Source organism: Pseudopipra pipra, chromosome 3 (genome assembly GCF_036250125.1).
Source record: "Pseudopipra pipra isolate bDixPip1 chromosome 3, bDixPip1.hap1, whole genome shotgun sequence".
In the NCBI taxonomy this organism is placed as follows: Eukaryota; Metazoa; Chordata; class Aves; order Passeriformes; family Pipridae; genus Pseudopipra; species Pseudopipra pipra.
The window spans coordinates 69,346,991-69,373,437 of record NC_087551.1 but is presented as its reverse complement, the minus strand read 5'-3'; the positions used below and the strand labels follow the sequence as shown (position 1 = coordinate 69,373,437).

General features: G+C 43.7%; 2 protein-coding genes across 9 annotated transcripts in view; one reads left to right on the top strand and one right to left on the bottom strand.

Moving 5' to 3' along the window:
• Positions 1-14,788, top strand: part of LOC135411745 (sterile alpha motif domain-containing protein 1-like) — a 48,986-nt gene extending 34,198 nt beyond the window's left edge. For 3 of the 8 annotated variants that reach the window (XR_010429277.1, XR_010429276.1, XR_010429278.1), the window contains 3 exons: positions 251-1,953; positions 3,572-3,688; positions 14,137-14,788. The gene's annotated coding sequence lies outside the window, so the exon portion shown is untranslated. Of the gene's footprint in view, positions 1-250; positions 1,954-3,571; positions 3,689-14,136 lie in introns of those variants that run through there. The other 5 variants (XR_010429275.1, XR_010429279.1, XR_010429274.1 and 2 more) reach the window with 3 other exon arrangements.
• Positions 17-26,447, bottom strand: TRAF3IP2 (TRAF3 interacting protein 2). The gene is given in 11 exon segments (XM_064649745.1): positions 17-616; positions 5,250-5,324; positions 6,422-6,538; positions 8,846-8,914; positions 10,678-10,766; positions 12,172-12,347; positions 14,547-14,739; positions 17,815-18,570; positions 18,820-18,904; positions 26,015-26,143; positions 26,146-26,447. Coding segments are annotated over 11 exon segments (1,914 nt in total). The 5' UTR covers positions 26,224-26,447; the 3' UTR covers positions 17-469.

Below are 26,447 nucleotides of genomic sequence, written 5' to 3'. Positions count from 1 at the left end.
AAAAGCAGACACAATATATAAGGTGCCTTAAAAAGGCAAATATTTAATAGTGTATATACAAATTAATGGTTTGATAATGCTATACAAGGCAGGAATATCTTTAAAGAAACCCTGAGCAAAAAGGAGAATGTAATTTTTATTTTACTCTTATTGCAGCATTATTTCTGGTATTTGTTTGCTATTATGACTAATAAAGGAATATGTTAAAAACAGATGTTAAAATAAAACTGGGCATTCTTTCCATTTGCAGCTTATTTAAAAATCTAAAGAAAAGAGTTCTGCCCCATCAGCTTTGGAAATAGTTGTTTAACATGGGAGAGAACAAGCTGAGCCTGCGTAACCCAAGACAACCAATTCCTTTAGCAGAAAGTGTCTTCTGTCATCAAAAAGAGCCATCTGGAAGAGCGTTGGCTCTGTGCCAGGAACAACCCTTTAGCAACTGCTCAACATACACTTTAAGTTATAATGTTCATAACGGCACAACCTGGAGTGTTGGTAAAGGGCCTATTGGAGGAGCAACATATTCCTCCTCCCGCAGTAACCGCAAAAGGATGTTCTTCTTATTCTTTGGCCAGTTATAAATGTGGGTGTTCTGCAGCCAGGTAGGCACATGTTCCTGAAAAAACAAGGAAAATAAACACTAAATCCTGTAAATCCTCCTGAATCTGTACCAGAACCTTGCAGATTCTGTCAGGCCCTGCCAAGCAAGATTTCATTTTGTCTGTTCTAGGCACTTCCTGTAACAACAAGAAATTTTAATTTGGCTTCAGAATTGTATTTGGGTTCCTAAATAAATGAACTTTGTGTGATCTCACAGCTTGCCTGTCTCTCTTTCTCTTCTGCCATCATGTTGGCTAATTTCGCATTTCAAAGGAAGTCTCATCTCAGTGACAGGCATCGAAAGGCTTGTGAAAATAAACACTGAGAAGAGAAGGAAGACATTTCAGTGTCCTGTGCAGGGAAAGGCTGCCACCTTAGTAGCTGCTAAAGGATCCAGACAACATGTTCAACCTTGGAATGAGAATCAATAGGGAAAGAGCGGGACCCCATGGGAGCATTTCACATCTTGGTAGCCCTCTCACCCTCCCCTTGCACCTTCCTTCAACAAGTATGGTGTTCTCTGACCACCTCCTGAGCAGGAGGTTGAGGCCAATGCTGAGCTTGAGGAGAGACTAATGCATCTCCAGATTAGCAGGGTCAAACCTCCACCACTCCTTGCACCCTGGGAAAGGTGCAGTCTTTCATAGGGGTTGGCTAATGGCCATTAACATAATGAAGCCAGGACCACAATGGCCCTAGAGAGTGACAGCAGGCTGATGGAGAGAGACTCACTCAGACTTCATGTTTGCATGTTTCCACAGCCTTGTGAGGTTTCCATATAGACAGCCTGGATGTTTAGGGGTGAAGGGCTATTATGATACCATTAATTAACAGACAGACTGATCCTTGAGCAAAACCAGCTCATGGTCACCATGAGATGTAGATTTCTTTTGGAGAGCTGAAGTTAAAGACACTAGAACACAACCAAAGTGAGAAAGGAGGTAAGCAACACGAGCAGCCAGGACATCCAGCACTTGCTCCCTGGACCTCTCATTTAGCAGGCAGTGTTTTCCCAAGGTGGCTCCTGTTAGAAGCAGCACAGTTCCTGTCAAGGTAGTGGAGCTGGCTCCAAGAGGACAGAGCAAAAAGATGCTGGTGTGAACCACATCTCTGGCACCTCGCCAGGGGATGCCCTGGCATGGGCAGCACATGTCCTGCCTGCCAGCAAACAATCTAGCTGCAGTCCAAATCTTTCTTTTCCAAGTATCGTGCTTCTCAAATTGGATGTCTTTTCCTTGGCCTGTTCAGCTGTAGGAATGAAGCTGCATCACTTTCCCTGCTCAGGGAGCAGTTTGTGTTAATTGTTGCAACCACTTTGTTAGATCTATAGCATTTATGTATAGGAAGAAAGAGGTAAGTCACACAGGCACCTACACACCCATTAGTCTGAACTCACCTAGGCCTCTGAACAAGCAGCTTCGTGAGTGGCAGAGGTATCTATCAAGCCTGACCTTCCTCTTCCTCCAGTGTTCAAGAAAGTATAGGCTTTGGTCAGTGCTCTCCCTAAAGTGCAGGTTTTAAACCAGGTGGACACCTCACTGTGAGGCAAGATCCCACAGCATTCCCTTTGTTAGGAGCACAAATAAGATTTCTTGCCTCCACCTGCTAGGGTTTTTTTTGCATAGGAATGGATTTTAGTCTTTGTGAATTGTACTCTTTTGACAAAGCTGCTTGGAATTGGCCAAGTGATTCAGATGTTACTGGGAGAAAAAAAGATGACTATGTTTGCATGCATGCGCATACCATTGTTACATGAAATTTGTTTCTTTACTAAATCTTGTTAAGAGCTGTAGAAGGAAATGCAATGAAATACAGCAAGCATTTACTGAAGAGCCCTCTCTCTATCTTTGATAAGAAACTACAATTTTTTGAGGAAGGAAATGCATTAGATATAATTGGTCTGGACTTCAGAAAAGGATTTGATATAGGTCCATATGGGAAATCATTAGTTAAGATGGAAATTAGTGTGGGAAATATGTTATAGGTAAGAAACCAGTAAGTGGGGATATAATGAGAGAGGCACTATACATCCAGAGACAGACTCCGCACCTTTCTTCCAGAACTGCTCCTGCAGTTTCGTTTAATATCCTCCATAATGAAGCCAGTGCAAAAAGCACCTGCACATTAATCAGTAATTTTAACTTGATGAAGGTGTGTAAAGGGGTAACTATAGCTGCTATTTTTACCCAGGGGAGCAGGGAGAGAGAAAAAGGGGCTTTTCCTTGCCATATGACACCTGTCATTACAGGTGGGAGTAATGGGAAAATGGTTTACTGTCCTTTAAATTCTTTTAACTTGGCTGTGCATCTGTAAGCTGAGAGGAAATTCTCTCTATGCCATAGAATGAGTATTTGTAACCCTGAGGATTAAACTGGTAGGAAGAGGGCAGAGTGTATTAGTGCAGAGGGCAGGACTGTTTAGGGCTATGACAGCAGAGCGTAGTTTGAGATGTCCTGGCTTCCCTGGTATCAACCCTGTTCATCTCACCCCTCCAGCTGCTTCCACTCTGCCAGAGGGAGCCTTCAGCATGGGGCAATCATGGCTTAATGGTCATGAGGTGGCCAGATGAAGACATATTTCTGTGGATTGCTGCGATGCAAACCTTGAACCAGCAAGACCCCTGTCTCCTTTAGCAGTGTACAATGGGAAACTGGAAATCCCAGTTCCACCTTAATTGTGTGTTGTGCTTTTGCCCCCTCATTATTCCGTTTCCTAATGAACGCTCCTTGGATCACATAGATCTCTTCCTGTTGGAGGTTGACTAATTTTCACATACCAGCAGTGCTTTATGGTGTGCTTTGTATGAGATTAACTCATCTAATAGCCACATCCCCAGATGAAACCTCCAAACCTCCATTTTCTGCTTTCTTCCACTGCTACTTGAGCATATAAAACACAGTATAAAAGACAAAATTGAAATAATTTGCCCACCAACACCATCCAATTGTACATATACTTGGCATTTTTTCAGGTACCTCACTTTCTCTGACTGCCTATGGATTTCATTACTGCAGCTTGTTCAGGCTCTGGTGCTCTCCTTCCACCCATGACGTCCTCAGTTACATTATCATTAACTAGCTGGATGAAGGTAGGTGATGTAGCAAAGAAATACGTGGAGAAAGCTTAATGGCAGTAAAAAATTCTGATCTGCATAATGTAATGAGAAAGGCACCTCTCAAAAAACTGAAGGGTGATGTGGACAACAGAGGATAGGCAGGAAGGATGCCTGGAGCCTGTTGCTTCGATAGAGGCAGCTGGATAAACCAACCCTGGAAATTCCTTACAGATCTCTGTCTGACAGAAACACTGCTATATGCTAAATAGTCTTCCGATAAATAATGTTCAGCCAAAATTAACATAACTTTTTGTTCTGTCTCAAAGCCCAAAGGCAGCTACAGTGCCTCCTGAGACACTTCTCTCTGCAACCAGGGTGTAGGGTCTGTTCATGTGGTGGGCACTTAAGTAGCCCCAAGGTTAGGAGCCATCCTGCCCTTTCCACTCAATCAAGCTGCAAAGACTGAGTGAAAATGCTGGCTGGTTCCCTGCCTTTGGTCTGCACAATTTCCACCAGTGCTGTATCCCAATTTTCACACTTAAGATAAGTACCAGACTGAGACCATTCAGGAAGGGATTACATGAAATACCAGAGGTACCGTTCATTCCAAAGGACCTCACATATTTTACAAACCCAGGGATGTATTTTCAAATTTCCGAGCTTAAATTGGTGCCTAAATAATTTTATTACACCAAAATCCAGAAGTGCAGTGGGACTTCACAGACCTATAATCATTGATAACATTGTTTAAATTTTGACCGACGTTCCAAAATCTTGTCACACAAGGAAATATAAAGAAATTTCCACACTTTTCCAAAGTGCAGCTGTACCTACCTGGGGGTAACATGACAGCTACCCAAGAGTGCACACAGCATTTAGTTATGAAAAGTGAACATGAATCCAATGCATGAGATTGGGCAAGAACGCTATTTCTCAACTATATATGAAGTCATTTAATTTTTCTGGCCTTGTAAAAATTCAAGAGATTCTCTCAGAGTGAGGTAGAATCTGTTGCATTACTTATTTCTTATTCTCAAATGGGTCTTCAAAACAAGTAAGGAGGGCAGATGAAATTGCAAGTCCTAAAAAATCTTATAGTTTGCCTTTGATGGGCCCATCAAAGTTCAAGAACAGCCTAGTACTTTAATATTTATTATACTCTTTATTTTTATATTCTCAACACACCCTTTTCCAGATCCTCACTTCACATCAGTCATAAATCTTGCCCATCTCACTCATCGGCATTACATCTGGACAAAATTATAAAAGGGTTAATATAAAAAGCAGGCTTCCTGGATAGATTGTCTCTCCCCATTTAAATTCTTTCAATGCTAAAGGCAATTTGAGTTTTATTGTACGTTCATCATCAGAAATACATTTATGCACTGATTTATATTGTGGATGAAATAGTTTTTATTTGTATGTACATAAAACTATAAACTTTTAATGTAAAATGGAGCCTTGAAATATTACTAGTGGGGTATTAAGAACCAAGAAATTGAGTGGTTTAGTTTTAAGATTCCACCTGGTGCATTGTGATCAAAATAATAAGTACTTATCATGCAACAAGTTTATAAGCATGCATGTATTTTACCTTTTTGGCGTTTGGAAAAAGCACAGGGATGAATCTGAAGTTCATACTTCCTTGCTGTATAAACTCGATCTGCATCTAGAATAGAACAAAATGCCAGTTCTATTGTAACGCCATGATAATTTTTCTTTGCATGCATCTGAACCCTATGTGTAAAAATATTTGTTGCTTACTTAACCTCCTCTTCTGTTAAGTGATTTTATCTATCACTGGTGGACTTGGTTTGGTTTGGCCAGTTAATCTGATTCTTCATTACTACAGAAATGATATAGGAAAGATGTCAGCCTTTTTTGAGCATTTAGTTCTGTGGTATGAAATAAATATAGGTTTAGCTGCAGTTGCAATCCCACGAAATCCATCTCTAACTGATGAAGCTCAACTTGACTAAGGCCCCTGTTCAGTCTCCAACAGGGTGAAAGACTTCAGCCAGAGGCCAGGTCTGTGTCCAAGCTAGGACCCAGCCTGTTCCCCATGGCTCTGGACACAGGCATCCCAGGGGTGATAAGGACAGCAAAATACTGCTGAGAGCTCATCTGTTGGTGACAGCTTCTGGAAAGTTTGACTGCAGGACGAAACTATGGAATCAGATGGGTTATAGGGTGAGAAAGGCAGCACACTGCAAAACGAGGGAGAAAGGATCAGTTTCATGGCTCTGTGGCATCTTCTGGGCTAAATGTCCATCCTGTGACAGGCTGTGGAGAGGGTGTCTGGTCCTCTGTCACCTTCCAGGAATCCCCCCTTGCACCTCTGGCCTTTGCTTTGCAATTCCACCTTTCAGTCAGCCTTGCTGCCTGAAAAATACCTCAGTTCCGGGATGGCTGAACAACAGAGGCTGTTTATAGAGAGGAAGGTCAGGCACTGTTAGATAAGATTGTGCTCAGGGCTATACAAGGGCTCAAGAAGGTGAAGGAGGGAAAAAAACCTGGAACAATAAAGAATATGGAGAAATAAGATGAGCACCTTTAATAGGATTTTTCTCCCTTGAACCTCTTAGCAGATGTTAATGAGCATACGGAGCTGATCTGATGAGAGGAAGGATTAATGAATTCCAAAGAGGGGTGTTTAACTACAGGGATTAGGGAAAACAAAGCAAAGAACCTGCCATTTGGAGACAGATTTGTCTTTTGAGAAGAGACAGAGTCTTTGTAAAACAGCAAATGCATGTCCTTGCTTACCATCCTGTGGATGTATTTAGTATGTAAGCCGTGTTCATCCCTGTCCAGCTGGGATTCAGCCCCTTCCACATCCTGTTTGTATTTTGGACTGATTGCTATGATTATCATCACCGTCTTCTGTTAGGGAGAAAAGCACTTTTATGAAATTGGGAAACGCAGCGTGTTTGGTAGAAGCAGATCGGAAATCTGCCAGTTTGTGTTTTAAGTGATCTTTGTGTTCTTGGCAAACATGAGAGGATCTCATTCATTCTGGCAGGAAATACAGGAGAATTCATACACTCGTTCGCCTCATTATTTCTCGAGATCTCGTAATATAGAAAATCTAAATGTCAAGAGATATATTAGCAGCTACCAGTTTATACTTGGAATCTCTGTAATATGAGGCTACTTTTTATCAGTGTAGAGTGTCTATGTGCATACACAGAAAAGTTTTATCTTAAAATTCAGACCTAAATGTTTTCCAACAGCTTATGTAAAAGTGCATCTACTTAGCCATCTATGGCTTTGTATACAAAAAGCCACTAAAGGCAGTGGTCTATGGAAGTTACCCTGAGGGCTCTCAGCAGCAGAAATGACATCTTCTCTTGCTGATCTTAGTGGTGAAGTGTGCAGGGGTGGGCTGTTGTGGATGGCCTGGGCAGGTTTAGGGGTACCTAGCAGCTCTGTCCCACCTCGCCCAGTTGGCTGAAAGCAATGCTCCTCTACCTTGCTAGGACAGCCTGGATCCAGCCCGTGACCTCTTTAATCCCAGCCCCCCACTGGAGCTCAGGTTTCCCTGGAGGGGTCATCCTTCATATCTGGGAAACATCTCTCCTCCTTAATGGCAGGCCAGTGGAGAGGCTTGGCAGATGAAAGCTTCCAACTTGAGTTTACCTAGGGCCTGTCTTTCATCCCCGACACAGCCACATCAGGCTGTGTAAGGCTTCGAAGTCTGTGGCTCATAGTCAGCCCGGCACCTAATTAACTCCTTCCTTCTGTGCTACATCAAGAGAATTTGCCCCATCACAGGGTCAAATACGGTAAGGAGCCATTATCCTTTACACTGACTTAACATACTCCAGAATTACTTTTGCTCATGCCTGACATGCATATAAGCATTTACAGATGTGGAGGGTTAGAAAGACACATGCCCAGTTGCATACATTCCCTGCTTGTGTCCAAGCAGTCCCTTCCTCCTCACACGTGTAAGGGTTCTGAAGTTAGAAAGTGCCTCTACAGTAAATGGAGGAAACCAAACATTTCTAGGGTGGCCAGTCAGAGAAAGATCCTCACGTGGAGGCATGGAATTGTTCTCTGCACATACTTGTCTCTCCCATTGACCGTGCTGGAGTCCTAAAGGAGATCTGCCAGTTTGTATTTTAAGTGATAATGATGTTTTTGGCAAAAGCAAATTCATGCTGTCTTCTAGTTTTAGTACCTCCATTACGCATGGTGAGACCAAGCGTAATTTGTCCTGATGAAACTCCAAAAGGCATGACTGCATTTCCATGGCAGAGGCCCCAGGCTGGCTCTGCATGCAGTTGTACCATGTCTTGAGTACATGAGCTAAGGTGCCCTGATGGATATCTTCAGGAAACCTGTGTAGTGCTGTCTCAGATGGTTAAGCTTTCTTGCTCAGGCCAGGGAGAGCCCACCACTTTTCCATGCTGTTCCTGAACCACAGAGATCTGCTCAGAGTGAGTCAGAGGCTTGGTGGCTACTCAGCAAGGCATGAATCCAAGGAATTCACTCCATGATGACATGTCTCAAGCGACAGAATCACCAGTTTGCGTCCAGCTTTGCTGGTATAACGTGACCAACTTGGCTTAATCCTAAAGATGTGCGCTCACCGCTCAATTGAACTTCAGAGGAAGTTGTTGCTGCAGGGAACTGCACTGGCAGCAAGATAATTCTATGTTTTACTGCTTAGATAGATACCAAGTCATGAGAACAAATCTATCAACCAACAGAATACCAATTTCCAGTATACATATAGGATTGTTTATCCAGAAGAACCCTTCAGTGTTTTAGATAGCAATTTAAAAGCTACAGGTCAGAAGGATGAACATTAGCCACAACTATGCAGCCTGGGATGAAATACAGATACCACTTTAACCAAACATAGCTAAACCCCACAATTTAAAAAGGAGATGGAGGAACAACTTGTCCAATGGCAGCTTCAGGCTGAATGTAACAGCCAGCATTGGAATTTGGCAAGAGTTCCAGGATTAGCACTTCATTTCTTAAAGAGAGAGCTTTGGGACCGTAAGACACAGAAGTGAGTGAGATTTGCCTACGCTCTCTCTGTAAGGCCTCTGCCATTTTTGTAGGGGCAGGGAAGATGACAATAGGGTCTTGCATTTTGATTCTGTCCCTGTTACTATAATTCAACCATTTTCCTCAGGTCACCTCTGCTATGAACAAGGTTAAATTGCCCTTACATACATCACCTAGGTAGCGCTCCATCCACTTAATGATGTCAATACCTCGTACCGTGTCCTCAAAGATATCAATCTGCAAGAGAATGAAAGTCCATGGTGAACATCCTCTCACCTTTCCTTCCATTTGATGGCACTGATATGGCACCTACTCTTTTCTCTAGTTTCTAACAGGCATGCCCGATTCCCTTAGGAAAGAAATGTGTACAAGCACAACTTCTCCCCTTTCCCTGCAGTTCAGAGTGGAGCTGGATGGGCACCAGTCAGGCACAGAGGGGCTGCTGTAGGCACACTGCTGGGCTCCTGCTGGGCCTTTGGCTGCCCTGCCCTGCCAGCTCCCAGCTCCCAATCATTTTTTCACTTGATGGAACAAGAAAAAACAATGCTGGTGAACATTAGATATGTGATGTTTGCAAAGTGGCTTTTTTTGCCACTCTAAACATCTCATGAGGATGGCTGGCTGCCCACTTTCTCTATCTGTATAGCTGCAATCGCCCACTATCTTCTGGCTGCAAGGGTATACCGAGTGTGAAGTTTTAGCTTCATATTGAACTAAATGTTCAGGGTGTGTGGTGGAAGTCAGCCAGGTCACTGATACTGGATGCAGTAACCCAGACTTCAGCGACAGCAGAGCAGTGGAGGACTTCATAGACTGAATATGACCAACACTGCTCGCTTCTCTGCATGCCCAATAAACTCAGAAACCAGAAATCAGTGACTGTGACCAATGGAGGAAGTAATAACTTCTCCAAGTTTTGATAGATGAGTCATGTTCTGCTCTTAAGTTTTTCTTTTTCCCTTTTTGTACATAGAAAGCATATTTGTTTCTTTGCATTGGGGCCATTTTGCTGTATTTATTATTCTGCAGCAGGGTCCATGAGTTGCCCGTGCAGCAAATTAATGAGCCTTCTACTCTGTAACTCTATGGTGCCCAAAGCTTTCTTACGAATTGGTCATAGTACAGAACTGCTGGAGAGAAGTATAATTGCAGTCTCTGGAAAAAAAAAATCTTTGATTCAGGAAAATAAATAAGCGTGTGCAAAGCCCCCCACCAAGTCTCATTCAGTTTAATGACAGTCACTTGCTTAAATGGTTTCCTGAATCGGAGCCAAAGAGTGAAGGTTGAGGGGTCAGATAGCATATACTCCTGAAATAAGAAAATACGAATCAAGATTTTGATGAACACTGAATCCTAGAGCCTCTGTGGATAGATCCCTTAGAGAGAGCTGCTGTGTCGAAGCAAACTCATGAGAAGTTCAGTAAAAATTTGAATGGTTTATGGGATTAGACAGTGGGACACAGACCTTTTCAGGCCAATGATTTTTAGAATCCCTTTTAAAAGTATAACAAAACAAATGAAACCATGAGATGGGCTGTTTCATTTCATTTTAGATAATTTTTTAGCAGAAAGGTATTCACATCTGAAGAACTAACTGTAATAGCATCACAGAAAAAAAAGCTGGGATGGGAGGAACATGAAAACTGACCTTTTTTAATATTGATATTACAGATCAAATATGAGACAATCTTAATGGAACAGCTCACAAACCCTCATACAATTGCCCATCTGGTATCTGGTGGCACTAAATGAAATTTTCCAGGGTCATTTTTAAAGCACATTTCAAAGCATAAAATTCAGTTAAAATATGAATCAACAAAAAGGCAAATAATTTAAGTTACAACTTGCAAAGCCAAGGCTAGTTCATTCTGTGTATCTTCTTTAACCTACAGAATGTGATGATAAACAGAAAAACATTCAAATGGATAGCCTCTGCTTTTTAAAAAAATGTTTCTTTTCTTCCCTGGTTGAAATTAATTTTCTCCGGAAGGAATACTTACAGCAGTTTGAAATCCATTTACAGACAGGAAGTTCACAAATTTCATAACCTCCACTGCTGTGTCCACTGAATAGGTTATAAAGACCTTGCCTGGGAGAGAAAGTCCATATGAATATGAAACACATTTAAATATACCACTCAGAGGGTGAGACTGTCACAGCCCTCCTTTTCCTGCTGTTCCAGAACTGCAGGTTCTGCCCACTTCGGTTTCTTAGGATTATTTACAAAATGCATGTGGGATAGTGCAGTGCCTTGGTGTTGAAATCTTCCCCCTGTACAGAACCTTGCCGTAGATTTGAGGTCCTACTGCCTTGTTGCTGGCAAGCTGCAGAGGGTAACATCACTGCTGCTCACTGTGCCCTGCGGCCAGAACTGCTTTTCCCCAGCCCTTTGGCATAAGTGAGGCTGGGCTCTCACCCAGAGCTCCTGCTGCCTGCACTGGCTGCAACCAGCACAACTTTCCCCCAGACTCCACTGATCTGATATGGAGCTGGAGGGGCCCTTATGCCACACTGCCTCACCTTGCAGCAGCATTAACCCCCTCTGCAGGGAGGATGCATAGCTGATGACAACAAGGCCTTCAGCTGTCCTTGCCCTTGTGGAAGGGCTTTCTATACTAACTAAAGAATCATGGATTTGCACCAGGGTAAACCAGCTGGCTAATCTAACCCAGCTGAGCACATGCCACAAATGACACTATTTTATCCAGTAATTCCTCCATCTAACTGATAAAGTAGAGTATATCCAAGAGTGGCACCCGGTATTGTAACTCACTCCTACAGGCCAGAGAGATGCCACTCTCTGGAGTAGAAAGGTGATGTGCAAAATGAAGACAAAAGGAAGAATCAAAACCTCAGGAGAGATGTGGAGGGTTCTTAGCAATGCTACCTCTCACCTACTAGCCACCTTGGCATTAAGAAGGAACTCATTTTTCTGAAACCTGACTTCCTTGTATGAGTTGAAGGTGAATGTGTTTGTGGGGCTGGTGGCAATAAAAGCACCTCAGCCAGAATCTGTGCTGCCCTCAGCATGGGTTCCTGACCCAAAGTCTTCTCCATTCACCAGGTCAGGGAGAAACTGGGTTCAAGGCTCAACATATTTGTCTCATTTGGGACAGGCAGCAATGCTTTATCCCTAGGACTTTGTTTGTTATTAGGCTTTTACTGTAAGCTTCAGCCCCTCCTGCCTCAGAGGCACATCCTGTTTAGCAAAGAGTCATGAAAACAACCTAAACAGTGTTTACTTTTTGTAAACAAAATAACAAGCAATTAATGACAATTACATTTTCAGGATTCAAGGGGATAATTCCATCCCACAGAACACAGACACACTCTACAGATGTGATGACACTCACTCTTTTCTTGTTGTCTTTGTGTCAGTGTCATTCCCCCTGCCATTTCCTGCTCCCTTCCCTCTTCTGGAGCTTTCCCACCTAAAACTGTTAGTCTGCGCTGTAAAATCTTGCATAGAACAAATTTGCTAACCAACCACTTACGCAACTCCTCCGGCAAATTGCTGGTTCTGAGAGTTCCCTTGGCTGCAGGGTTACTGAGAGGTCTTGGGACAGCAGCTGGAGATGGAAAATTGTCAGAAGGACAACCGCATGCTTCATCCGGGCCACATGCCTTGGGTGGCATCTGACCATTAGGCAGCTGGTTGTATAGCTGGTTTCTACAAAGAAAAGCAAGTGGGGGTTTTAAAAATACTTCTTTTCAGGCAAAATTCAGAATTTCAGAATTTTTTTATTCTTTTAATAACACATTAAGAACTTGATCTACATATTAGCTAGGAAAAGTTCTTGTAGAGATGCTTGACTCAGCATAGGTACTAAGTCATTACAGCATCTTTTGAATGGATACTTTGGTGACAGTCTACCTCAAGAAGCAGTTTATTGCTGAAGCAATATCAATCACAGGAAGTAAGTCACATCATAGCTGAAAGCTGTTCAGCTTGCAATTAGCAGAAGCAAAGGCCATTTCTGAGCGTGAAATAGTGCGGTGTGGATGTTGTTATGCATGTATGGGAGCAGGGTGGCACTTGGGTAACCTCTTCCCAATATCTAAGGGGTGCTTCATGGCACCTCACATGCTCTCACGATATCCTGTGCAGCACAGGGGGCACAGAGCAAGGTGGGAATTGGGAAAAATGGGGCTACAAGGGCACTCCACCTCCAGCTCTGGAGGGTCTCCAGTTCTGAACAAACACAAAGTTTTCCTAAAGGATACAAAGTTAGTTTCTTGACCAGGAATGGCAAACCCAAATAAGGCTTTCTCATGTCACGGACTGGAGATCCAGACGTGCAATAATCTTGCCTAACATCTTCATTGTAGTGAACAGATAGAAAGGTATGTTTTTGGAAGCTTAGCAGTTCCTGTCTTGTGACACTTTGGCTTCACAGTTTAAGAGATTTTTATGTGAGGTGTGCTGGGAATCTGCTGGGTTGAATCTGTTGGATGAGCATTAGGTTTCTCTGAGAGCTTTTCCCCACAGAGCTGTGATGTTTAGTCAGTCAAGACCACTCTCTTTTTTTCTTAGCCTTCCTTAAATGAATGATGACAGGCTGGTCACAGCATGTTTTCTGTTGTCACATTAAGATTTGGTTTATTCATTTCGGTGCACATGTTTTCTGTTACAAAATACTCTATAGGCAAATATTACCAACATATAACTGCTGTTCTGGGAATCAGCTTGCAAACACCAGTCACGCAGCCACAGGACAGACCCCGCATATTCTGGATCTCTTTTAGCATATAAAAGCAAAACGCACCTCAACAATGGCCACAAAAAACCCACCCTGTGGCTAATTTACAGATCTTCCCCAAACTTCACTTTATCTAAAAAATGTGCCAAAAATTCTGAGTCTGTTTTTAAATTTTACTACTGCAAAGGACACCCACTATTCCCTGACATTTTTACATTTCCATACAAACTCTTCAGTGCAATTCTCTCTGCTGCAGAGAGAATTGCCTTATCTTGCTGTCACTTTTCTGTCACAGCCCCTAACTTTTCACAGGCCAGAGCAGAGCAATATTTCAGTCATCTGCCCTCTTTTGTCCTGCCTATTCTCCCAGTTTCCTGCCAAGACCATGTCACATAAGTGGACATTTTCAAGCACGGATGCCTGTAAGTTTAACACCACTAAAAGTATTGTGGCACTTAAATAAAAACGGTCTGATTTCAAATATCCTCAATATCTGAAGCTTCAATTTGTTTTTAGGTAACAGAGTCTGGAAGCAAAAAATCCTGCATGGATAGGTTTCCCATCTGCTAATGATGTACATATAAGGATATGAGGCCTGGTAAATTAATATTTGAAAACCAGTCAAAAACCCCTGGATGAAAAGTGCCAGATGTGTGGTGTTACACTACTACATGAAAAATCATAGAAAAGGCTGCAAGCTGCAGTGTAGAGATATATCAGCAATTTATGAGTTTTTCTCCCTTTTTCTCTGCACCACAGAAGAGAGAAGAAGGAAATCACTGGAAGCCAATGACTGAGTTGTCCCAGGCTGGTACAGCGCAAAGCTGAAGACCACAGTGAGCCACCAAATTGACCTTTGCCCTTGAGCAGGAGAGCTCTAAGGTTTCAACTGAGATATTTTTCAACCCTTCATCCCTTTAACCTTCAAGCATTTATCTTTCTTAATGTGTGCATTTCAGGGTGTGCTGTAACAACATATCAGGTATCTGGCTTTGAAGTTCTCTGAGGTAAGGTCAGGCCCCCATTGGGTGTAAAATAGCAAATAAAGAAAACGACCCAGCATCTCACATGCCCCCCTGCAGCCCGGGCACACTCACAGTACAAGGATTCAGAATTACTGGTTGGAGCTTCCAGATTCCCCAACCCCCAGTGCTCCCAGGCATACTTACGGGAATCGAGGAGGACCAGGGGAGGAGCATGTCCTCTGGGGTGGTGGTCGGTCTCCAGTGCCCTTGGGAGCACGAAGGTTTGAGTAATTTGGGATGACTTGCTGGGCTGGGCGGATAACTCTCATGCAAGGTCCAGGAACAGGAGGAAGTGGTTGCGATGTCTGTACAAAATGTTGGTAAGGAGCTCTGCCGTCTGGGAGGGTGAGAAAATAAAGGCAGCAACTATCATTTCAGCCAACACATTTTTGCCTCAGTTTGTGTTTATTCCTTTCCAGGCACGTCCTCCTTCATGTCTCAGGAAACTGAGCAGTTTGGAGGCATTTGCAGGTATCTCACTCTGGAAGAAGCCAGATGAAGGAACATTTTATAGTTTGAAGCTTTCTATTTTCCATTCACATCTGAACCTGGCATGGTTCAGATCCTCGCTCTGGGTTGGGCTGTTGGGACAACTGACAGTAAAACATTCAGGGCTGCTTTGTCCCTGCACTTACCATGCCTCAGTGTTTTTCAGTAGGGGTTGGGGGTTTTTTATAAATTTTTTTTTGGCAATAACTTGTAAAAATGAATCATCCCAAAGTTCTCATGAAAGCAGATGCAAAATCCTGGAACAAATCAGTTTGCAACACTAAGGCTAAACAGACCGTGATTATTGTAAATGAAAAGAGAAAAAGTAATCTCTTAGTTTGTTACTTCCCCCTGTGTGAATTTTCTGCTGAAGTGACTTTTTAAGGCCTTGCTGCTGCTCCCATTGCCATCCAGGAGGCTGCAGGGGAAGCCCAAAGTGACGATTTTGTTCAAGTAATTCTGAAAAATCCCTCACTGTTACTGAGCACAAGCACATAATGCTGTTCAATAACTAATGTACAGTGGAACTGTTGGCATAAACTGAAAGAGAAAGCAATGTAAGCTGTTTGCTTTTCAAATAGGGAAAAGTAATTTCCCCCCCCCCCAGTCTTTCTGCTTGCAGTTTTCATTAGGCAGCAGCTCCATGCACCTTCAAACTGCTGTGTGCAGATCAAAGTCCAGCCTGGCAGCGCTTACTAGCACTGCTTGATTATGGTGTTAAGAGTTGATTCTGAAAGCTGCAGTACTCAAATGCTCTTTCCCCCCAAAACTATTTTTTTAAAATCCTTTTAGCTTTTTGGGGGTCATGCTTTCCTTTCCCTAGCAGCCGTGAGGACTATCGTTTTTTTTTTTAAAGTGGAGGAAAAAAGAAAGAAAACAAAGCTTTGATTAAATAGTCCAATTCCAGAGGCCAATAACAAAAAACCCCCAACCAACCAACCCTATAATTACAAAGACTTTCCTGATGAAATTGTGAGTTGGCAACATTGCATTTGTTGAGATTGTTTTAGATTTTCCCACTCCCCCTCTTAACTGTTTGCAACAGGGCAGGGTGAAAAGGGCTGGGAGAATAATATTACAAATCAATATGGTTTTCTCATGGATTCCTCATGACCAGCTCTAGGGAAGATGGAAGGGATCTGGGAGACTCAGTTTGGTTTAGAGGTTTTAAGGCCAGTGTTTCACTGGCTTCCTTTGGATCTGTCTGATCCACAGCACTTTAATGGTGAAGTCACTGCCCTTCAAAGCACAACGTGGCCAGGGAAATATGCCCCCATACACCGACACACCTCTCATATAGAGATACCTGAAATAATCATCCCTGGGCACATAGCATTGTTTTGAGAATTTCTTTGACTTCAGAAGCAGTTTTGCTTTTGTATCTCAAATAGCAGGTGTCCGGAGCCAGTTTAGAGCCTCCAGGCACAATTGCTATTCCCCAGGGGAGGCATGTTGCAACACACAAACTGCAGAGCTTTGTTGTGGGTTGCCACTGCCCAACAATTATCTGAAACGCAAGGAGCTGTCGAGGTGATTTATGCTGTACCAGGCATGTGAGAAACAGGAGTACAGTTGCCAGCTTCTTGGTCCTGACCAAATCTGCTCCAGCCATCTGAGTTTATTTTACTCTTTTTGCCCTCTGGATATGGTTGAAATGGTAGTGATTTTTCTAAAGAAAGCCTTTCAGAGTTCCTGCTTTCAAACAAAATGTCCCCATTCAGTTAAATGTCCTACTTCTCATGATGCCCACTTGTGGAGGAGGTAAATGGATGTAAATAGTGAGGGGTGTTGTGCAACCAGCTCTTTGTCTGCTGAAAGCTGAACTGAAAGGAGAAGGTACGAAAAGAAAAGCAGAGGACATTTTCCAAATGTTAAGCTGTAGGAGTTGTTGAAAGTCCATCTGTAGCCCCTTCCCCTTTATGAAGTTCCAAAATTAGAGCTGGAAACCGACTTTCTGAAACCCTCTCTCTTTCATATACCTAATTATAGCACATTGCTGGAATGACAAAACTCTTTAAACAGCTGTAGAGTCAACAGAAGGTTAAAAAAAAATAATAAAGGGTTATCAGCACAGGCCTACAGCTTTTTATTACAAAGCCAGCCCAAAACAGGTCGGGGTCTCATGAGTCTAATGTAATATAAATTGTATTAAAACAATTATATTGCTGTTGAATGTTCAAAGCTCACTTCGTAACAGATAAAAATCTCAGAGACTGAAAAGGAATACTAATTAATAGCAAGCTGTAAACTGCGTGTAGTCTCCAAGAGCCAAAACACCCATATTGATGGAGGCACATCAGCGTTCAGCGATACAATCACCAGAAGCTGAGAGGGCTCCATTTTAAGTAATGAGCTTTCATTTCAGCTCACAACAGAAAAAAATGAGGATGATGGACGTCATGCTCTTTTCACATAGAAATAAAACACATGGGTGAGTTTGGTCATAGTGCTGAGGGATACTATTTACAGAGATCAAGGGTAACTTCCCATCCTGATCCTGGCAGGAAATTCTCAACTTTGGGGATCCAAGTGGGAGCAAGCAAATCTAAGAAAAAAACAGGAATTAAGTCAGTATAGGAGGCTGCCGAATGACTGATGCAAGGAGGAAGGAAATGACTAGAATATGAAATAACAGCAGGGAGAGGCTTTGTATGCTCAGCGTGACCAGCAAAGGCTAGTTTCTAGGCAAAATCATTAGCCTGCATTTATGAGTAACCGTGATCTCTTTAACTTTTTATCTGGCTCAGAGGTTTTGCATCAGAGAGTCCAGCTGCATAACTCAAAAACCTGAAATTGTAAAAGGACTGCAAATAGATGTTTAAAGAGGTTAATAATTGCATGCCACACTGGGAAACACTGCCTGGGTGAGCGATGGCTGTGATACACCCAGAGAACCTCCTGCAGGATGAGTGGTGCTACTCACATGGGCCTTGGGGGTGCTGCTCTGCCGGGCACTGGTGCCCAAAGCAGCCGGGGGCTTGCAAGGGCGCATTGGGATGGGGCAAGTGCTGGCACATAGGACACTGCTGGTGCTCAGGTTCGAAAAACTCTCTGGAGATCAGTGGTCCTGGGAGATCCTGAGAGTTCAGTACAGACACCAGCGGTAAGGGGGGCTCCAGGTGCCTGATGCCCATTACGTCTCGTGACTGGGAGTTGTACCCTGTATCCACAGTCCCCAGCTCTGCTGGGTGTCTGTTTCCTGAGGGTTGTTGTGACTGTGAACTCCTTTGGCTGCTCTCCTCCAATGAGTCCTCAGGAACATCAGACAAGATCTGCTCTGATTTACTGGATTTGTGCCTGGTGTCAGCTGAAAGCTGTGATCTTGGCTGCATGCCTGGTTTGTCCATAGCTGTAAGATGCCTCTTGGAGGGAAATACTCCTGCTGTTGATTCACTGGAGGAACAGAAGTGTCCATCTCCATCAGGATCAGTATATTTTGACCACAAGCTGCTGTCCAGCTCAACAGACGGTGCTGACTGATGATATGCTGGTGCTCTGCAAAGGCATGATGGATCGGCGGCAGGCTGAGGTGTTCGAGAAACACATGGCCTCTGGGCCTCCTCATCCTCCATATCCTCTCCAGAAGGGTGCAAAGCCTTTTCCAAGACATGTTCAGGTAACTGGGACCATGGTATGGATTCATCCACTTCAACTGGTATGCTTCGTCCCACAAAAGTCCCTGAAAAATTGAAAGAAGAAACACTGTAGATGGACAGCCATAGAGGCAAATGCCTATCCTCAGTCATCATTCAGTGACTGTGAGCTGGAGTACTGAAAAGCAGTATGCATTCTTTATATCCTTTATATTTTAATATTTTTTAAAAAGATGGTAGAAAACAGCAAGAAAGGTCTGGGTGACTTCTGGAAAAACAAAAAAGTAGAGGGTTAGCTGAAAGGTGGCTAGTACAGAGTTATAATTTGGACTAACCTGACACAGAGGCCATTTCCAAGTTTTGTAGTTGAACTGGAAGCGAGTCAGCTGCCTTACTGCAAGGCCAGGATTTTTCAGCAGGCTGGAAAACAAGAGAAAGGGCTCTTGTGAACATGGTACAGTTTCACATGGACAATAATCCTAAAATAACTCTGTCTGAAAAAGAAATACCAGTTAAAGTTTTGGAAATCGTGTTGTGCAAACCAGTTGTTTTTATGGGAGTTCTGGAACTCACTGTTCCTGCTGAGACTGGAGATGGACAAAAGCAGATGGACTGTCTCTCAAAGGTAATTTCTGCACCTGACAATAGATCAAACTACTTAGGTCTGGCGGTTTGGTTTAGGCATAATCCAGGGAATTCAATCACTTGCAATTATTTTACTCCTGACCTTCTAATAATAGCTTCGTGCTGATGCCTCAGATCTAAACTTCACCACACACCTAGCTGAGTAATTTCAACTCCAAAGCTTGTTTCCAATTGTGGCTGCTTATTTTATCATACCACTTCATCCATCCTATTATCATATGACTCTTGTTATTTTAAATTATTGAAAATTAAAGGGCAATTTAGAGAGATTAGTTACTGTTTGGAATTTTTCCCCCTTCCTTCAGAATTGACCTGGGCCCAAACATGGGCCCAAATCAAAGTTATCACTTCCTTTTGGGAGTGCTGTCAGTAAATTTGGTTCAGACAAGTGATGCCCAATGATGGACAGTGCTGCTTCACCCTCACTCAGAACGACAGCAGCAGTGATGGGTAAATGCTGAGTGGGCTTCAGGAAGCGCAGCCATCTTCATCCTCTTATAGAGTGCTGATTAGCTTCCTGCCAGCAAATTTTATCTCTTACCATGGAGTTTAGAGAAATAAGCCCAGTGGTCATCATTTCCCCAGCCATTTACCTTCTATCACATTGAAGGAGCTGAAATCCCAAGTAGGAGAGTTATCAGAAGAGAGTGGACTAAGCACTCAAGCAATGACTTCAGTCACGGTATCTTGAACAGAAGGGTTAAATGAAGAACATATTTAGATGACCACAGTATAAAAAACAGTAGAACAGGATCACAGAGAGGTACAAGGCAGTGTCCTGGCCTTCACCCTGGCTCTCACAACAGTTCTGTAAAAGCGAATGTTGTGCCCCCTGTTAAGAGGGCAAGAGTGAGGCTTTACATTCATGCTGATCAGATCAAATGACACAACCTCCCCCTGAAAGTACCTCTGACATAGAAAATTCTGGGTGTAACATTTTCTGGAAAGTAGGAGAAAAACTGTGCTTTAGTGCTGGGCTGCAATGTAAATATTGCTCCTCTATGTAACTTAAAACCCATCTGTGTAGAAGATTTATCATATATTCATACATACCCTATGTTATATTAAGCACATCCACAGGGAGAGTTATCCTGGGATAACTACAGTGGGATAATTATGCTGGTAAATTTTCCCATGTAGGCAAACCCTCAGAGCAGCTATTAGTTGCACCAACACAGCACACACGCTGCTGCTCCCACAGATGCAGCCCCTGCATGAGAGCGCCGTGTCTGGTGCCAAACCAGCTCCTTCCCATACCAGCAACCAGGCTTTAAACCCTGATGGTCAGCTCACCGCCATCACATATCTCTCCCTGTGGTTTGCATCCCTTTCCCTCTACAGTACATCACAAACACTGGCCAAGCCCGCTGAGTCACGGTTCTCTGACAGTCACAACCAATGTGATGGGAAAGGGAAAACCTTGAGCTCTCAGAATCAGCACGGGGCCATGACACAGGGACTTGTGCTGTGCTCTGCAAAGGTGGCAAAATGTCCTTTGCCTGGGACCTTTGGTCAGATGGCAGTTTAAATGATGACTGTCCTTGTGGTGGTGACTCACAGGGTAGTACTGCACAAAGTCAGATTTACAAGAATCAAGCCATAAAGCTGCTGAGTGGTCCCCTGATAGGCTTAGAGAAGCGCCTATGAAGGTTAGGTGTCAAACACCCTACAAACCATCTGTCTTCTGCTCATCATAACAGCTTTGTAAACCTGACCCTTGGATCATCTGGCCCTGAAGTGCCTGCTCAGACATGCTTCAACTTGTGGCTATCTCTGTCTATTTGGTTGTAAAATGAATGACATGCACTCCAGTGGCACAAATCACATTGCAAACTCTTATTTTCCCTCTGACCATCTCCAGTAAACTTGTGCAAAATTCACCCTGGTGTTCATAAAGCACAAGCTCAGCTGTGGCCTGGGGACAACTGGCCACACAACTGGCCACATGCAAATGAGACTTTTCAGAAACAAATTTGCAATACCTCATACACTAAAATGCTTCTTTGATGGTCCCTGAAGTAGCTGGATGAAAATGCTAGAAAATACTTTGAATTCAGATCTTCTGTATTCAATAGCCTTTAGTTTAGCACCATGAAAGGAAGAACAGATTTCTGTGGAGAAACCAAGAACTCAATCCAGAGCTTAGTGAAATAAATTGGTTTTGGATTGGGTGTCAGATGGGATTTAAAAGTTACTAAATTCCTTTGGAGGCTATAACCTCCAAAGTTTTTGGTCTTTTTTTCTTAGTTGCATTGCTAACATCTGGCTATCAGTGAAACAGATCATGCACAGGCTACATGACTCTAATGAACGGCACAACATGGGCAGGGAAAATTCAAACTTGTTTTCTTCAAGTTTGCTATTTAATGTATTTACTCTGCCTTTTGAAGGAGTGATATTAAGACTTTATTACACTATTGCAAATGATCATCTACAAAATTCTTAAAATGTCTTTCTTCAGAATAGTTTAAAAATGTCTTTCCTATTAGTTTAATCTCTGGAAGGATAGATGCCTCTTTATCTCCCAAATCGACCTAATATTTAAATGAGAGCCTTATTTCCTTCCTGTGTAACATAAGCTAAAAAAATTACTTCAAATATATGAGTAAAATAATTTAGTCAGACAGAAAAGACATTCCATCACTTGTTTTTTTTACCTGCAAAAACTTCTAGTTTTTTTAGACAGGTTTTTGCTTAGACCCTGATGCAGGATAGCTGAGCTTTGACACCCACGCACAGCCCCTGCTCCCACAGGGCCAAGGAAGGAGGCACCAAAGGGGTGAGGGCTTCGGCATTAAAAAAGGGGGAAATGTGACTTCATCCTCCTCCTCCCTTAGTAGCTCTGGTTGGAGAGAGAAGCTGTTACAACAGCAGAGCTCTGTCTGGAGAGATAGTCCCAAGGATAAATTAACCCCAGGACATGCTGAACACTTTTTGAGCAATGCTGGCAATGGTATGTGGATGGGAATTCCCAAGAGAAATCCTCACACTGCTGGAAATGTAACAGATGATTCAAAAACATCCTCCTCCAACAGCAGTACTTCAGGGTGTTGTTTCTGCTCAGCTGAAGATCCTTGGCTTTCAGAAAAAGACCCAACACCAAGCCCATTATGCCTGTATTTTAGGTTGCCTTCTGCTGCTGAGTTTCATTTGACTTTTCTAGTTAGCTTATCCTGTAAATATAGTTATGCACAGCACAGAAAAATTACTCACTTAGGTCTCCCGTGTTGAAGAACTAGGGTAGAGGAATGCTTCAGCATATTGAAATGCCCTCAGAAACCTGTAGCCTGATCCCTTTTCTGGCACAGAGACTGCTGGAGAGAGTAGATCGCGCCCAATCTCATTTCTAAACACGCTACAGCTTCAAGTCAGATCATGATATTGCCAGAAAGCTTAAAGAATTTAATATCCCCCCCACACCTATGACTATTCAGGAGATTACTGATAACCAGTTGGAGCTGTTGCATATATTTCTGCTTTTAATGAAGTGAAGAGGCCCTTCCTAAAGGGACAGAGTATCCAGACCTGTACTGCTGCAAAAAAACGTCAAGGGAGCTCCTTAAACAACCCTTTTTCCTTCTTTTCCTTCCTCTGCTGATACACCCATTTCTGCACCATGCATTAACTCAGCAAATAACCTTTGTGGGTGGGTGTTCAGTGACTCAAGCTCCTGGGATGAAGCCCATCCCAGCTCCCTTGTGAGGCTTCCCACACCTAGAGAGGTTCTTTCACTACTCCTGCCAGGAAGACAGGAAAGGCCGCCCAGCCCTCCTGCTCACAGCCTGCTGCTGCTGGTCATGGCTGCTCCTCAGAAGCTGTAGGGAGAGATAAATGAAGGGGAGCAAATTCTTCTGTAGGTAACTAGAGTACCCAAATTCAAAGCAATGGCCAAACTCCCCTAAAAATTGTCCGATGGAGGCAAGGGGCTGGCCAGGGGCCAGGAAGGGTGTTGGGCTCAGGCTCATCTGTGCTGTTTTCTTGCAGCTGATTGCAAAATCCATCAGGTATTTCATCTGTTTCCCAGCACAAAGACTTGTCAGGATGTGCTGTCCCAAAACACACACTAACCATCTATCTGCTTTTGATTAGAAACCTTCTGTCATGAAGAAACAGAAGAGAGATTCTGCAACTTGAGCATGGCAGTGCTCCCTGTTGCTTCTGGAAAGGGAGAAAATACCTTTGCTCTTTTGATCAAAGTTATATTTGTCTACCTTGTTAAAACAGAAAATATTAAGATGAGAAAGAAACCTCACCTTCCTTGGTGCACAACACACAAGGACAGGGTTTTTTATTCACTAGTCATGGCATTTCTGAAATGGCATGGGTAGAGATTAAGGCAAAGTTGAGATCACAAGGGGTGGGGATAGACAGAAATTTCTTGATTTCCAAATAATTCCTGCATACTTTGGTTGAATCCTTAAAGCTCCCTGGTGCTGCTGATATCCATCTGCAGGATGGGAGTAAGCGGATGCAGAATTTGCAAGCTGCAGTAAAGATGCACACATTGAGACTGCAATGAATGCTGTTGCTGTGGGGTTAGGTAAGCATAAGTGTGTAAGTACACTTGCTCTAAGTGCAGCTTTCTCTACAGAAGCACTAGACACAACTTTGCTCAAAAAATCTCAGAGAGAAATCCTTTTAGGAAGAGAAAGTGCAAATGTGGGAACTCTCTTGGATCTATAACCTAAATAAACACTGCCAAAGAAATCCAAGCTCCAGAGTTTCACACTTCACCATGAAAAATTTTGGCTGCTGTCATCACAGATGCTTACCCTCTCCCTTGGGTACTCTATACAGCAAGGACTAAGGCAGTGTATCACATTCCTAGACCAGATTTTTAGGCATCGAGGGCAGGTAATGTTTATTTTTATACTTTCTGGAAAAAGTAGGCAAAAGAATAGGAAAACAATGTTCCTCTTCCACACTGACTATATGGTTGCTCCTAAGTATTTTTTGCAGCCATGGCATGAAAGTCTACATGTGTTAGGAGAACATACTTCAAATTTTCCCTGCATGGCAAACATCATGTTCTCTTTTGCAGCACTAATGTTGCTTCACTGGGCAATCCATGGTGCGAAGAGTAGACCTGATATTTTTTGTCTCTTTAATGTAGATGTCAATATACAAGTAATAGGAATACTGGGCAATAAGTAGTAAGAAATTAGAAGGGCGACATCTTCAAGCAGGATCCAAACAGGCATCTCAGATATAGGCAGCATTTCCTGTCAGTTTTCTAAACTTTGTGAAATATGAAAATGTCTGCAGTGATCTTAGATATTCTTAAAAATGTGCTTGTTTTCCAGAGGTTATTTCCCATCCATTGGCAATAAAACTCCCATAAGCACTGAATAAACCCCAACGTGGGATATCCCATGGCCCTGGCACATCTAAAAATCCTGTCAAAAAACCTGGAGCTGGCTGAGTGGGGTGGGATGGAGGGACCACCACGAGAGGGATAAATGCCCTCAGCCTGCTTTCCTATAGCTTCATGCCTCACATAGAGGATTCTGGTTCCTAATAAGGAAGAACCTCCAGTATTTCATGGGGCTGATGTCTTTCGCATCCCCAACCACTCTCCCTGTTCTGCAGTTCGAGGGATGAGGGGTGCGTGGGCGGTGGGAGGCTGCAGAGAAGCCTGGGAGACCTGACCTTTCTCCCTCAGCTGGCGTGAGGACAGCCTCACTCGTTGTCATGAAACATGCAGAATGTATATCTTTCAGACATGTACCCTCTGCCAAACTTCAAAAGCCACGGCTGGGGGTGAGGGGCACTGACAGACATGAACAGCATAATTGCACGTGCCTTGTTTCCTGCCTTAGAAAAACAGAAAGAAAACCCAACTGAATAAAAAAAAAAAAAAATACAAAAAACCCAGCATGCTTCAAGACATTGCCAGCACTCAGCAGGGGCAAGCCCAGCCTCAGAGGCATTAGAGGCATTGCAGGCAGCAGCTCCATTGGCAGATGCTCGCCAGCACCAGCCCTGCTGCCTGTGCCCCTCGCACCCCTGTCTTTGGCATCACCAGCTGTGGGGTTCACAGGCCTATCTAGTCATGGTGGGGCATTGACGCCTGCCTGTAACGGCACTGATGTGACCAGTTCAGGCCTTGAACCCGCCCAGGGCTTGCAGGAAATGGGAATTTCTGATCTGGTGGGCAGTGGTGGTGGTCAAGGACCAGTAAGCCCAGATGTGCTGTTCTTGTTGCCCAGTCAACGGAAACCCTACAAAACCTGTATCCTGAAACAATTAGTTACTGGGTGAATGGGTTTTATATGGCTGATTTTATCTAATTAAGAATAAATACTACCACCTTGCTCCCACTGTTTCAATACCAATGCTATGGAGGACAATGCAAAAGGGATCTGTGATCCTGTTTTCTCCATGCCTTCCAGTCAGCTCTCCCTCACCAGGTTCATGGACCTATCCTATGCGGCCCCAAGGCAGCAGAGAGGAGAGAGAAGAGAAGGGAGGGGAAAGGAGGGAAAGGGAGGAGAGGAGAAGCCTCGGCCAACAAACCACCTTAAGCTTGCAGAGCCGTGCAGGGCGGGAGCGGGATCAGGCCTGGCTGCCAGGCATTGCCAGGCAACTACGTAAATAGGCAGGACAGCATTTCGACACCAGGCGTGTCCGTTCCCAGTGTTTACCCCAAACCCCTCCTGATTAAAAAAAAAACGAAACAAAAACCCAAAAAATCCAAACAAACTGCAGCGAAATGGCTGAAACATGTTGTAACCATCTGTGAAGCTCAGGCTATCATTACAGGAGAGAGGGGGAGAAAGCGAGCGAGACAGCAATTTGAGGGGAAAAAAGCCCCACTGAGAGCCACAAGTGGGTCAGCAGCTAATTACAAACAGGAGCCGAGAAAGCATCGCTGACACTTCTTACCTTGCGGGCCAGGGAAGTTCGCTCTGAGCTGACCGAGGAAAGCGGGAGGGCTGGCGTTGCCTCCTGCGCTCCCCGCCGCTCTCCGGGCGTGCCCGGGTCTCCTTCCTCAGCCGGCTGGGTGTTTTTTTTTTCCTCCTTTTACGACACCCTCCCTGCCTCTCCCAGGTAAGCGGCAGAACTGGCTCTGCAGCAGGAAGTGGAAGAGGCATGCACGGCACAACGTGGCGGCAGCGGTGGGAGAGCCTCTCTGGGGGAGTGACACTTTAAAGCTCAAAACCCTCTGGAAATGCCTGCGTGCAGCTCGCTCCCTCTCTCGTGGGAAATCAGGCTGCTTCTGCCTGAGCCCCGCAGATAAGTTACTGTAGGGGAAACCCGGTATGATTCCAAAACGATGTGCCTCGCCGGGAAAGTCATCCTTTGCTTTCAGCCCTCG